At 40.4% G+C, this 13,642-nt stretch overlaps 1 protein-coding gene across 2 annotated transcripts in view; it reads left to right on the top strand.

The window, feature by feature from the left end:
• The window catches only part of PLEKHH3 (pleckstrin homology, MyTH4 and FERM domain containing H3), a 183,521-nt gene that overhangs the window by 123,694 nt on the left and 46,185 nt on the right, over positions 1–13,642 (top strand). For both annotated transcript variants that reach the window (XM_053699361.1, XM_053699366.1), the window contains 2 exons: positions 9,973–10,109; positions 12,127–12,247. In XM_053699361.1, coding sequence (XP_053555336.1) covers positions 9,973–10,109; positions 12,127–12,247 — 258 coding nt within the window. The remainder of the gene's footprint in view (positions 1–9,972; positions 10,110–12,126; positions 12,248–13,642) is intronic.

Genomic DNA, 13,642 nt, shown 5'->3' with positions numbered 1-13,642 from the left:
TCTGACAGAGGCCAGAAAAACAAAACTTCTAGACTCTTGTCGGATACTTCATTCCGTTCCTCTTCCTTCCATAGCGCAGTGCATGGAAGTGATCGGTTTGATGGTAGCGGCAATGGACATAGTTCCTTTTGCGCGCATTCATCTAAGACCATTACAACTGTGCATGCTCAGTCAGTGGAATGGGGACTATACAGACTTGTCTCCGAAGATACAAGTAAATCAGAGGACCAGAGACTCACTCCGTTGGTGGCTGTCCCTGGACAACCTGTCACAAGGGATGACATTCCGCAGACCGGAGTGGGTCATCGTCACGACCGACGCCAGTCTGATGGGCTGGGGCGCGGTCTGGGGATCCCTGAAAGCTCAGGGTCTTTGGTCTCGGGAAGAATCTCTTCTACCGATAAATATTCTGGAACTGAGAGCGATATTCAATGCTCTCAAGGCTTGGCCTCAGCTAGCGAGGGCCAAGTTCATACGGTTTCAATCAGACAACATGACAACTGTTGCGTACATCAACCATCAGGGGGGAACAAGGAGTTCCCTAGCGATGGAAGAAGTGACCAAAATCATTCTATGGGCGGAGTCTCACTCCTGCCACCTGTCTGCTATCCACATCCCAGGAGTGGAAAATTGGGAAGCGGATTTTCTGAGTCGTCAGACATTGCATCCGGGGGAGTGGGAACTCCATCCGGAAATCTTTGCCCAAGTCACTCAGCTGTGGGGCATTCCAGACATGGATCTGATGGCCTCTCGTCAGAACTTCAAAGTTCCTTGCTACGGGTCCAGATCCAGGGATCCCAAGGCGGCTCTAGTGGATGCACTAGTGGCACCTTGGACCTTCAAACTAGCTTATGTGTTCCCGCCATTTCCTCTCATCCCCAGGCTGGTAGCCAGGATCAATCAGGAGAGGGCGTCGGTGATCTTGATAGCTCCTGCGTGGCCACGCAGGACTTGGTATGCAGATCTGGTGAATATGTCATCGGCTCCACCTTGGAAGCTACCTTTGAGACGAGACCTTCTTGTTCAGGGTCCGTTCGAACATCCGAATCTGGTTTCACTCCAGCTGACTGCTTGGAGATTGAACGCTTGATCTTATCGAAGCGAGGGTTCTCAGATTCTGTTATCGATACTCTTGTTCAGGCCAGAAAGCCTGTAACTAGAAAGATTTACCACAAAATTTGGAAAAAATATATCTGTTGGTGTGAATCTAAAGGATTCCCTTGGGACAAGGTTAAGATTCCTAAGATTCTATCCTTCCTTCAAGAAGGATTGGAAAAAGGTTTATCTGCTAGTTCCCTGAAGGGACAGATTTCTGCCTTGTCTGTGTTACTTCACAAAAAGCTGGCAGCTGTGCCAGATGTTCAAGCCTTTGTTCAGGCTCTGGTTAGAATTAAGCCTGTTTACAAACCTTTGACTCCTCCTTGGAGTCTCAACTTAGTTCTTTCAGTTCTTCAGGGGGTTCCGTTTGAACCCCTACATTCCGTTGATATTAAGTTATTATCTTGGAAAGTTTTGTTTTTAGTTGCGATTTCTTCTGCTAGAAGAGTTTCAGAATTATCTGCTCTGCAGTGTTCTCCTCCTTATCTGGTGTTCCATGCAGATAAGGTGGTTTTACGTACTAAACCTGGTTTTCTTCCAAAAGTTGTTTCTAACAAAAACATTAACCAGGAGATTATCGTACCTTCTCTGTGTCCGAAACCAGTGTCAAAGAAGGAACGTTTGTTGCACAATCTGGATGTTGTTCGCGCTCTAAAATTCTATTTAGATGCTACAAAGGATTTTAGACAAACATCTTCCTTGTTTGTTGTTTATTCCGGTAAAAGGAGAGGTCAAAAAGCAACTTCTACCTCTCTCTCTTTTTGGATTAAAAGCATCATCAGATTGGCTTACGAGACTGCCGGACGGCAGCCTCCCGAAAGAATCACGGCTCATTCCACTAGGGCTGTGGCTTCCACATGGGCCTTCAAGAACGAGGCTTCTGTTGATCAGATATGTAGGGCAGCGACTTGGTCTTCACTGCACACTTTTACCAAATTTTACAAGTTTGATACTTTTGCTTCTTCTGAGGCTATTTTTGGGAGAAAGGTTTTGCAAGCCGTGGTGCCTTCCATTTAGGTGACCTGATTTGCTCCCTCCCTTCATCCGTGTCCTAAAGCTTTGGTATTGGTTCCCACAAGTAAGGATGACGCCGTGGACCGGACACACCTATGTTGGAGAAAACAGAATTTATGTTTACCTGATAAATTACTTTCTCCAACGGTGTGTCCGGTCCACGGCCCGCCCTGGTTTTTTTAATCAGGTCTGATAATTTATTTTCTTTAACTACAGTCACCACGGTACCATATGGTTTCTCCTATGCAAATATTCCTCCTTAACGTCGGTCGAATGACTGGGGTAGGCGGAGCCTAGGAGGGATCATGTGACCAGCTTTGCTGGGCTCTTTGCCATTTCCTGTTGGGGAAGAGAATATCCCACAAGTAAGGATGACGCCGTGGACCGGACACACCGTTGGAGAAAGTAATTTATCAGGTAAACATAAATTCTGTTTTTGCTGGAACGCAACAGCTCTCCACTCGTAATCTAGACCACAATGTTCAACACTGTCTTATTATGACAAAATCCTTTTTTTTGGGGGGGGGGGGGGAAGTGGGCTATTTGCATAATAATAATAATAAATTTGCCTTATTGAAGTTTTAATATGCAACATCCTCATCACGTCTTCATTGACCCATTTCTTTGCGTAAAGAGGCATACAAGTTAAAGGGACAGTACACTGTAAAATTGTTTTTCCATAAATGTATTTTAAATGACTTGTTATACCAACTGCAGAGTATAAAATATTTGAGAAATTGCATTTTCGGGATTATTTGTGTATCTGAAGTAGCTGGTTTTGTGCTTTGAAACCACAGCCTATTACAATGGGTTGAGCTTCAGGTAATATCAGATCTCATTATGTTATCACTTTTATGTACACAGACTTGCTTCCTTATCTTATATTTGTCTGGAACACCAAAGCTCAATACATAGAGAGAACAATGGAAAATTATCATTTTATTACTTAACTATCATGCCCCCCACTGAGGGTGTAATCTCTTCTGCTGGCTGTGTTTACTTAGGCTTGTCAATAGCGTATACGCCAGTATCAAAACTTTCAGTATAGGTTGGGAAACCACAAGCTAAATCAGCTATTTCAAATGCTGAAATATGAGTAAAGGAGCTACTTGCAACCAATTTAATACACTCTAGCAGGTAAAAAGGATCATTGGGAATAATTTAAAGGGGAGAAAGTTTTTGGGTGAACTGTCCCTTTAAACTAGAAAATGCTGGGGGGGCGTGGCCTGGCTAGAGACGGAGATGGCCGCATAAGTTTGGAGCTCCGTGTGGGGAACTGAGCGGAAGCTTACCGGCACTACAGAAATCGGCTAAAATTATCATACTCCACGGTGGGAGACAGAGGGGGTCTTATTGATGAACCAGAGAGGACCCGAGAATATGTTCGAGGGGTAAAATTCTGGAGAATACAGGAGCAACAGATACCGCCACGGACATGGCCAAAACTGAAAGCCAACGCACCTAAAATGTCGTCTAGACAAGTAAAGAAAACGGGTTTAACAGGCAAACAAACTGCTTCCACTCTCTTTTTCAAATCATCTAAAGGGGATAAGACTACAGAACCCCCGGAATCGGACATAACGATCTCTTCAGACCAATCCTTTATTGAAGGATCTAGCACACTCGACCTTACACCACTCACTAAAGCAGATTTGAGAGATCTAGTGTCTAAACAAGATATCAACATGAATTTCGAAAAAATGTGGACAAAACTAGACTCCATACAAACAAAAATGACTGAGAGTCTAACGGAACTAAAACAAGACATACAGGAGCTAGGCATGAGAGTAGATACACTGGAGGAAAGTGAAAATATAAGAGATGAAACAGCAGACAAGGTATCACAACAAGTCCAGACCCACAAGCAAGAAATAGAAGAGCTTAAAGACAAATTGGAGGATATAGAAAACCGCACGAGAAGGTGTAATATCAGACTCAAAGGAATCCCGGAATCCATAGCACCTACGGACCTACAAAGCTATTTACAACAGCTATTCAAGGCCATCACAGGCCACACAGAAGAAGATCACTTTCAAATCGAAAGAGCACATCGAGCCCTAAAGGCCAAGCCCAAAGGAGATCAACCACCAAGGGATGTCATAGTTAAGCTATTACGTTTTCCAGATAAGGAAGCAATTCTCTCAGCGGCTAGGCAGAATCCAACATTCAAGTTCCAGGGCTCAGTAATCCAATTCTTCCAGGACCTATGTGCGCAAACACTTCAGAAGCGATACTCCATGAAGCCCCTAACCTTGTTGCTCCTTAAAAATCAAATACCCTACAGGTGGGGCTTTCCATTTGCCTTAATTATTCTACACGAAGGTAAAATGCTCACAATCAGAAAACGACAGGACATTTCAGAAGCATGCTCTTACCTGAATCTAGAACCTCCAGATCTACCGCTCTCCGAGCAAAATGCAGAAGAGGCTCCTAACCCGAACAGGGAAAACATCCACAAAAGAACCAAGTGGACCACAGTGCAAAAGAAAAGACCAAAGTGACTGGTGACTCTAGATAGCAAGAAAGATCCTACTGCAAGATCCGTGATGGAAGCAAATTTTTGATCAGATGAGTATAATCTGATGAACTTCTTCCTCTCTTCTCTTTTTCCCTTCCCCCCTTCCCTGCATTTGACTTGCAGAAAGTAATATTTTTCCCTTACAGCTGCCAAAACTAGACCTTCCATACGGACTAAGGGTGATTAAACCCTTGTTTATTAGGTTTTGTCTTGTTTATCATGTTTAGACTTAACATCTGCTCCTACAAGCTCCACTTTTATTAGAAAAATGAAAGAGGCTTAAGCATTAGTCATATTCCTATTGCCTGTTATGAAAATATGCCGATTTGCTTCCGCTCCCATGACCGCTGCCCTGGGCTGGTTCTACCCCATTTTCTTCTTTTCTCTCTCTTTCTCTCTAATGTCGCCTCGGGGTGGCGGTCGTGGCAGCTCCCTACATCTAGTTGAATGTTCAATTTTTTGTATTTTAATACGAGATTTTTATGTTTCAAGGTTTATATGTTAATAAGTTTATTTTTTATTTATGTTCTCATGTTTGTGTGGCCTTTAAATGTTTGTCAAACAGAGTATAAACACCGACTGATACCACACCTACCATTTACCTGTAGGACTGTTACCATAAGATATAGTTACACACTCAACTCCTATGACCAATGACCTCATTATTCTCTCACACAATGTGAGAGGCCTTAACACCAATATCAAACGTAAGATAGCCCTTACCCAATATATAAAATTGAAAGCCAAGATCATCTTTCTCCAGGAGACACATTTCACACAAACCCTGATCCCTAAATACTGGCACCGACACTATCCAACCCACTTCCACTCCACAATAGAACAGAAAAAAAGAGGGGTCTCAATACTTTTGCATTCTTCCCTACAATTCGAAACTGATGAGGTCATAAGAGATACTGAGGGAAGGTTCCTCATTGTCAGGGGCCGCACACAAGGTATGAAAATCACACTCTGCAACGTATACGCCCCAAATGAAGGGCAACACACCTTTTTTCGACAGATCTCCCATATGTTAACACAATGGTCCCACTCCAGAATTATACTTGGTGGAGACTTTAACATCAATATCTCTACTCATTATTCTAAGACGATAACTAAACCCTCAAATAAACAACTTAGGCTATTATCCATAATGAAATCTATAAGGGAATCAATGTCAGAACATAACCTACCGGACACATGGGAAACATTGTTTGGTAACACTACAGACCATACATTTTATTCACATGCCCACAACAGCTACACAAAATTGGATTATATATGGACTAGTCAGACCTTGATACCAAATATTATTACTTCTAATATCCACCCTTGTGTCTGGTCAGACCATTCGATAGTCCAACTATCCATGACAGGGCTAATTGATAATCAACGTCAGAAGTCCTGGACATTTGACCCCTCCATACTCCATAACAAACAATTTCACACTGAGTTAGGAAAATTAATGAAAGAATACTGGTCTACCAATGCTGATTCCACTGTTAACTCACTCAACCCATGGGCTGCACATAAGCCATTTATTAGGGGGATTCTGATAAAGGAAAAAGCTAGGATCACCACCATAGCTAATAGAAACATTAAACAACTTCACTCAGAAATCTCTACATTAGAAACCCAGCACAAAAACACGCTATCTAACATCACATTTAGAACCCTCCAGGCTAAAAGAAAACTTCTGTCAAAAATCTTAAACGATTCGGCGATGAGAACCCTCCAAAAACTAAAAGCAAACTACTTTTTATACTCTAATAAGCCGGATAGATATCTAGCCAATAAACTTCGAAATAGAACAAAATTATATTCTATAACCAATCTATACACACAAGAGGGCACTCAGACGTCGAATCCCCAAGAAATAGCTAATATATTTGCAAACTATTACGAGTCATTATATGATGGGCAAAAAGTACACCACACTGACAGGATACACAGACTATTATCTAGATTCTTAAATCAAGCTAACCTTCCCACAATCACCCCTGAGGAGAATGATATCCTTAATGCAGAGATTTCTGTACAAGAGATCCTCAATGTCATTAAGGAACTAAAAGCAGGCAAAGCGGCAGGCCCCGATGGCCTACCCAGCGAGTACTACAAGTTATTTAAAACACCCCTAATAACCCACCTACAGAAATTATACAATGACATCATGCTAGGTTCCGATATTCCCATTGATCTACTCCGAGCCAAGATCATAGTCATCCCAAAACCAGGAAAGGACCCTAGGTGGTGTAATAATTACAGACCCATATCGTTGATCAATCAGGATCTCAAGATCTTGACAAAAATCCTGGCAAACAGACTCCAGACGCTACTACCCCGCCTGGTCCATCCCGACCAGGTAGGTTTTATTAAGGATAGGGAAGCCCCAGATAACGTGCGTAGAACTATAGACCTAGCCGACCATCTGAAAAGGAAAGGAACGCCTTCTCTGCTCCTTTCACTGGACGCGGAGAAGGCGTTCGACCGAATAGACTGGACCTATATGTTCCAAATACTCACCACAATGGGTTTTGAGGGTTCTTTCATGAAAGCACTAAAAGGGATATATTCAAACCCTAAAGCAATGGTTAGTGCAGCAGGATACATGTCCAGGACCATAGATATAAAGAACGGTACAAGACAAGGTTGTCCCCTCTCACCACTCCTGTTCGCCCTATGCATGGAACCACTAGCAGCAGCCATTAGAAACGCAAACGATATTAAAGGAGTAAAGATCCGTAACTCAGAATATAAACTCTCGCTCTTTGCGGATGACGTCTTATTGACCCTGACAGACCCATTCAACTCCCTGACTAACCTTTATCAGATCCTACAAAACTTTGCAGAGATTTCGGGGTATAAGATAAATGTTGACAAATGTGAGGCCCTGCCACTAGCACTAACCCCCCATGTCAAAAAACTGATAGAAATCAACTTCAATATTAAATGGGTCAAGAGCTCGCTCACCTACCTAGGGACAAAAATCTCGGACATTCACGATGATTTGTACAAGCTAAATTATACCCCACTATTTCAATCTATTAGACGAGATCTTGGATCCTGGAGGAAGGGGACCTTCTCGTGGTACGGGCGCCTTTCGTCCATAAAAATGAATGTGCTCCCGAGGATCTTGTACCTCTTTAGAGCACTGCCGATCAGGGTCCCTTCCTCGGAGCTCCAAAAACTACAATCAGAACTAATCTCATTCTTAAGAGGAGATGGTAATGCTAGGATAGCATCCCATACATTAACTAGACACCGACGTCTAGGTGGAGTAGGAATGCCACACTTACAAGCTTACTATCTAGCAGCTAGGACAGCACAAGCCTCGCTCCTCCAGAAACCACTAAGAGAGATTCTCTGGACAAAAATAGAAACTGACAGTATAGAATTGGATTACACGGATGACCTTCTGTGGAACTCCAAGAAAGATATACACCAAGATAGCCGTAGCCTACCCTCAACATTAGATACACTTTCACACTGGGAACAATTAACAAAACACCCAACGATGTTGCCTCCAGGCACCTGGGTCAAACCGATCAGACTCCTGCTTCCCAAGGAAACTCACAACACATTAGATAAGTGGGCTAATAAAGGTCTTTACCGGGTGGCAGACTTTCTCATCCACTCACAAATCATTTCATTCAATCACCTTCAGGAGCTAATAACCCCACTCAAACTACATTGGTTCCTATACCTCCAAATCTCTTCTGCCCTTAATAAGTATGATATCTCCCGTGGGAAACACCCACCCACAGTTATGGAAAGAATATGCTCAAACCCGACTAGGGAAAAGCAGCTCATTTCTAAACTTTATATAGCAATTCAGGACACACATTACACCGAGAAATCGTCCATAGCGATAAAATGGGAAGAAGACGGGGCAGATCAGATTTCAAAAGATGAATGGGACCAATTATATTTCGAATCCTGTAAGGGGCTTATTAGTGCGGACCATAGGGAAAATACTATAAAAACAACATTTCGTTGGTATCTTACGCCCCTAAAAACATCACACTATTCAATAAATAAGTCCAAATTATGCTATAGAGGCTGTGGGATACAGGGTTCTTATAAACATATGTGGTGGGATTGCGAACCCATCAAAAATATTTGGAGAATGCTCAATGATCTCCTCAGTAAAGTTTTAGACGAACGAATAGTACTAACCATAGACCAAGCACTTCTTCATAGACGATTGCCCAACCTGAACCCCACCATTAATAAATTCATTAAAATACTCTGCACGACCACTAGAGTGTGCATAGCGAGGCACTGGAAGGAAGGTCCCCCTACTTGGAAAGAAGTACTAGACAAAATAAAAGACATATACACACTATCGGAAAGGGTAGCATGGATACAAGGAGACACTACACAGTTTAACAAAATATGGTTCTACTGGATAATGCATTCAACAATGACGGTCAGGTGACAGAATCCACAAATAGAAGATTATGGTAAAAACTCTATAAACTAGATGCACATAGTTATAAATTGGCCAAATGACGCACTCAGCTTAGATCCCAGACATAATTGATTGACAACACAGACATGATTTAATGTTTATTTGTATTCTTATTTTTGTTTTTATTTTCTTTTTTTTTCTTTTTTTCTCTTTTATTTCTTATTTAGGTTTGTTAATGATCATTACTCATGATATCTATCATAGATCAATGTTAAGGATTTATGAGTTAAAAATGTTCCCATGTTGATTTAAGATGACACATTGTCTGAGGCACTGTAATAATTGCTCTCAGGATGTATATACTGTTATTTATGCTGTGATATGGAAATAAAAATAATTTCAACATAAACTAGAAAATGCTGTAATGTGCTAGAGCATTTTGTTATTGCACTGTTTATTTATAATCCTGTAAATGGGTCTGCTGAGCGGTAATTGGTGGCTACACACATATGCCGCCTGTCGCCATTGGCTCACCGGCTTTGTTCTGCTATGGACCAATAGTGTAATGTAAACAAAATTGATAATGATAGTAAACTTGAAATTTGTTTAAAATGTCATGCTCTATCCAATCCGGAAGCAGTGTTTGCAAAATTGTTTGTAACAATGTCATTCATATAGTCCTTGAGGTATGTGCAGGTCCCTGAGCATACCACGGTATGCTCTAATGGAAACTGCCTACATTATCTAAGAACTAACAAAATCTCCTACCTTTGAGTAAGCACGATAAGATATCTGGTTTGATATATCCATCAGAAAAATGTAATAAGCCCAAATCCTTATTTGTTATCACAGCTTTTTTGTTTGCTTTAGGGACCGTATGTGATTTAGGTTCTGAGTGCTAATAGTCATATATTATTTTGTATCTTTTCAACAGCTAGTCCAAGAGATGATTGAAAAGTTTAATCTGGACCAAAGTCGCAACGTATTTGCACTATATGAGCAGAACAGCCATTATGAGCAGGCACTCAGCAAAGCCACTATTATCGCAGACATACTGACACGGTTTGAAAAGTAAATATAACTTTACTACAGCAATTTGTAATAATTGTCTCTGACAAGGATACCTGTGAATGTCACATTTATTTAAAGGGTTGATGGATTTGTGCATAACATGTCAATATTTTTTTCTCCGCTCCTGCAACTCATCTTAGCAAGAATCACAATATTGATCAGAATTAATTGGGGGCGTCATATCTTAGATACTTATGATAATATAAAATAGAGTAAAAGCCAGTCAAATTAAAACGGCAAAAATGTTCACATTATAACTAAGTCTATAAAGTAGAGGGTTGTATGTCACCTTCTATTGTAAATAGATAATTCTGAGTAAGTCTGCAAGAGAAAAGTGCAAAATAGTACAACTTAAAGGACCAGTCTTACTAAAGGTGCCAATGAATTTTAACCAATGAGCGGATATACAATACTATGTATCTAATTGCACAAGGCCAGTGTTCTCTTATACTGTTTACTATCTAATTAAAGTTAACTAATGAAAACAAGTTGTGAAAAAAATGTGGTCATAAGTTGGTGAATGTGAAAGCAGGAATCCCTGCTAAACAATGTGCGTTACAAACACTGGCACTGCTGAGAACTTACTGCATGTCCCAAGTTACTATGAGGAACACTCAGTAGCACCATTTTTGTCTGACTGTCTTTATTCTCCTTGAGCTATGGGCAATTTTTAAGAAATGTATATTTTAAGCATTATCTAGCTCACTGATGGCCAACTTCCTAACACATGGGGGAGGTGGGTCAATATTTTTGAAGCTTTAAAGGGACATGAAACCCAAATTTTATTCATAATTCAGATAGAGCATACAGTTTTGATATCCTTTGTTGAAAAGCACACCTAGGTAGGCTCAGGAGCTGGGAGCCAGCAGCTGTTTGGTGGCTGCATATATATGCCTCTTTTCATTGGCTTACCAATGTGTACAGCTAACTCCCTGTAGTGTACTGTTGCTCCTTCAATCAAGGATACCAAGATAGTTAAGCAAAATAGTTAATAGAAGTAAATTGGATTTTTTTTTTTTTTAAACATATGGTCTATCTGATTTAAAAAAGAAAAATGTGCGGTTTCATGTCCCAATAAGGGCCACATATAAATGTATGACATTTAAAACACCCATAAAATAATATACTTCCTATAAATGTCCATAGGCCCAGGGGATATAGGTAAGGTTCCAGGGTAGTCCCTATCTGCTCTTCTCACCTCCACAAATTTTTAGTTTTGCTTTTTCCAGGGGCCACAAAAACTATGGCACACATTTGTAGTTCTGCTTTGTCCCAGGACCCACATAAACTATGGCACACATTTGTAGTTTTGCTTTGTCCCAGGGGCCACAAAAACTATGGCACACATTTGTAGTTCTGCTTTGTCCCAGGAGCCACAAAAACTATGGCACACATTTGTAGTTCTTCTTTCTCACAGGAGCCACAAAAACTATGGCACACATTTGTAGTTCTGCTTTCTCACAGGAGCCACAAAAACTATGGCACACATTTGTAGTTCTGCTTTGTCCCTGGAGCCACAAAAACTATGGCACACATTTGTAGTTTTGCTTTGTCCCATGAGCCACAAAAACTATGACACAACACACATTTGTAGTTCTGATTTGTCCAAGGGGCCACAAAAACTATGGCACACATTTGTAGTTCTGCTTTGTCCCGCCAGTTGGCCATCCCTGATCTAGCTTATAAAAGAATGTCCAGCAATGAAAGAACACATTTAATAATCTTAACGTAACCACCTGATTTTGAGAACAAGTCCTCTTGTATACAGATGGAATTGTTTTGGCACAAAGAGAATGGGTTTAGTTTAGGAATTCATAAAATAGCTGGTCTTTTGAGAATTGTGATGAGCAAGTTAGTGGTCTTTTAAATAGTTCAGCCTTTGTGGTGCTTAATGTGATGCTAAAACCAGATATTTTGCTTGTTATAAACATCAAAACGCATTGAATGGCCACATACATACTAAATACTTTACATGTTTTGTTTGTATCCCGCAGTAATTTCTATCTTTCTTTTGTAGCTTCTCGTGTAAAGAGAAAGGATTTGAGTCACGGTGGAGACTCTGTTTTAAGCTGTACTGCTTCCTTGATATTGAGGATGTGCCCAGAGATAGTATGGAATTTTCTTTCCTCTTTGAACAGGTGCCTGATGAAAGATCTTCCTAGGATTTAGCTGTATTGATGACTCCTTTGTTCAACTGACCCAGTAGAATGTTTGGTTTTTAAGTTACCTACTTTATCCCTTCACCTTTTTATTATTGAGACTTACAACTTTTAGCCTCCTATACGATACTCTATATGCTCATACAAGATTCACTAAAAAGTAATAGGTGTGTATTTCACTTAGTGGTGTAACATACATTTCCATATGCAAAGGGGAGACACATATATTACAGTATAGTGCTCACTAAAGTAAACACTGTAAAAAGCGTATTGAAAGTACAGTGTAGAAATCGTAATAACGCATTCAAAATCATATTTTCCCATTAAACAACCGCAACGTTCTATGTATGTTGCTGATCGTTAAGGGATTGTTTGTTTATAATAGCACTACTACACCTTTCCTCCCTCCTGCTGGCTTCATAAAATAGTTATGTGATCTTCACAGTTTTCTGCAACAAAAAAGTTTCATGAAAAACTTCAAAGATACATTACAAAGTAAAGTTACACTCATATTAATGCTGTCTAATAAAAATTATTTTAAAAATATATTGCACACAAAAGGGCTCAAAGATAGGAGATCTCGGGTGTTAGAGAAAAAAGCAGACAAAGAAATTTTACATTGACATACATACAAGTCATTGCCCCCCCCCCATCCCCCTGTTTGTGCAAAGGGGCTGAATGCCCTGGGGGGAAACAGTGATTTGTGGATTGCGGATGAGTCATCTGTCAATCAATTGAGGAATATGGTAGGCGGAGGTGAAAATCTCAGAAGATAAGTATATCCTACACATTTGATGAATGAAAGTCTCATTCATTTTTTTTAATTCTTTCCTATGACTTGAGCGACTATGCTCAAGTTTACAATCACTTTAACTAATGAAAACATTTTACATTACAATCTTATGCAGATTAAATAATATCTCATATGGATTTTCAAAGAGATATTCACATATAGATCTCGAGATATCTAGACAAATATATATTTTCATATAAATATCTCACTATAAATAGATATATCAGTCCAAAAATCATCACATTTATAGAGAAATATGTATTTATAAATAAATAGAACATATTCCGTTAACAAAACATTTTTGCAACATGATAGGAATTCCTGTAGAAGACAGAAAAAGAGAGGCGCCACCATAGGACAATATCGTCTGGAACAACAAAACATCACATGAGAGAGTTCCCCCCCCCCCCCTTCCTGAAGTGAATCTACTCACAGAAGCAGCAGCACAACCAGGGTGCCAGATACAGCCGATTGGGATTATAGTGAGTCGCCCGACAGACACGCTGGAACGTCAGATACGTCACTGATGTCGTCACAGGGGATCCACCAATCCAAAGGCCAAATCCTCCGGTTTAGGCACA

This window comes from Bombina bombina, chromosome 1 (genome assembly GCF_027579735.1).
Source record: "Bombina bombina isolate aBomBom1 chromosome 1, aBomBom1.pri, whole genome shotgun sequence".
Lineage (NCBI taxonomy): Eukaryota > Metazoa > Chordata > Amphibia > Anura > Bombinatoridae > Bombina > Bombina bombina.
This window is presented reverse-complemented; position numbering and strand designations above follow the sequence as displayed.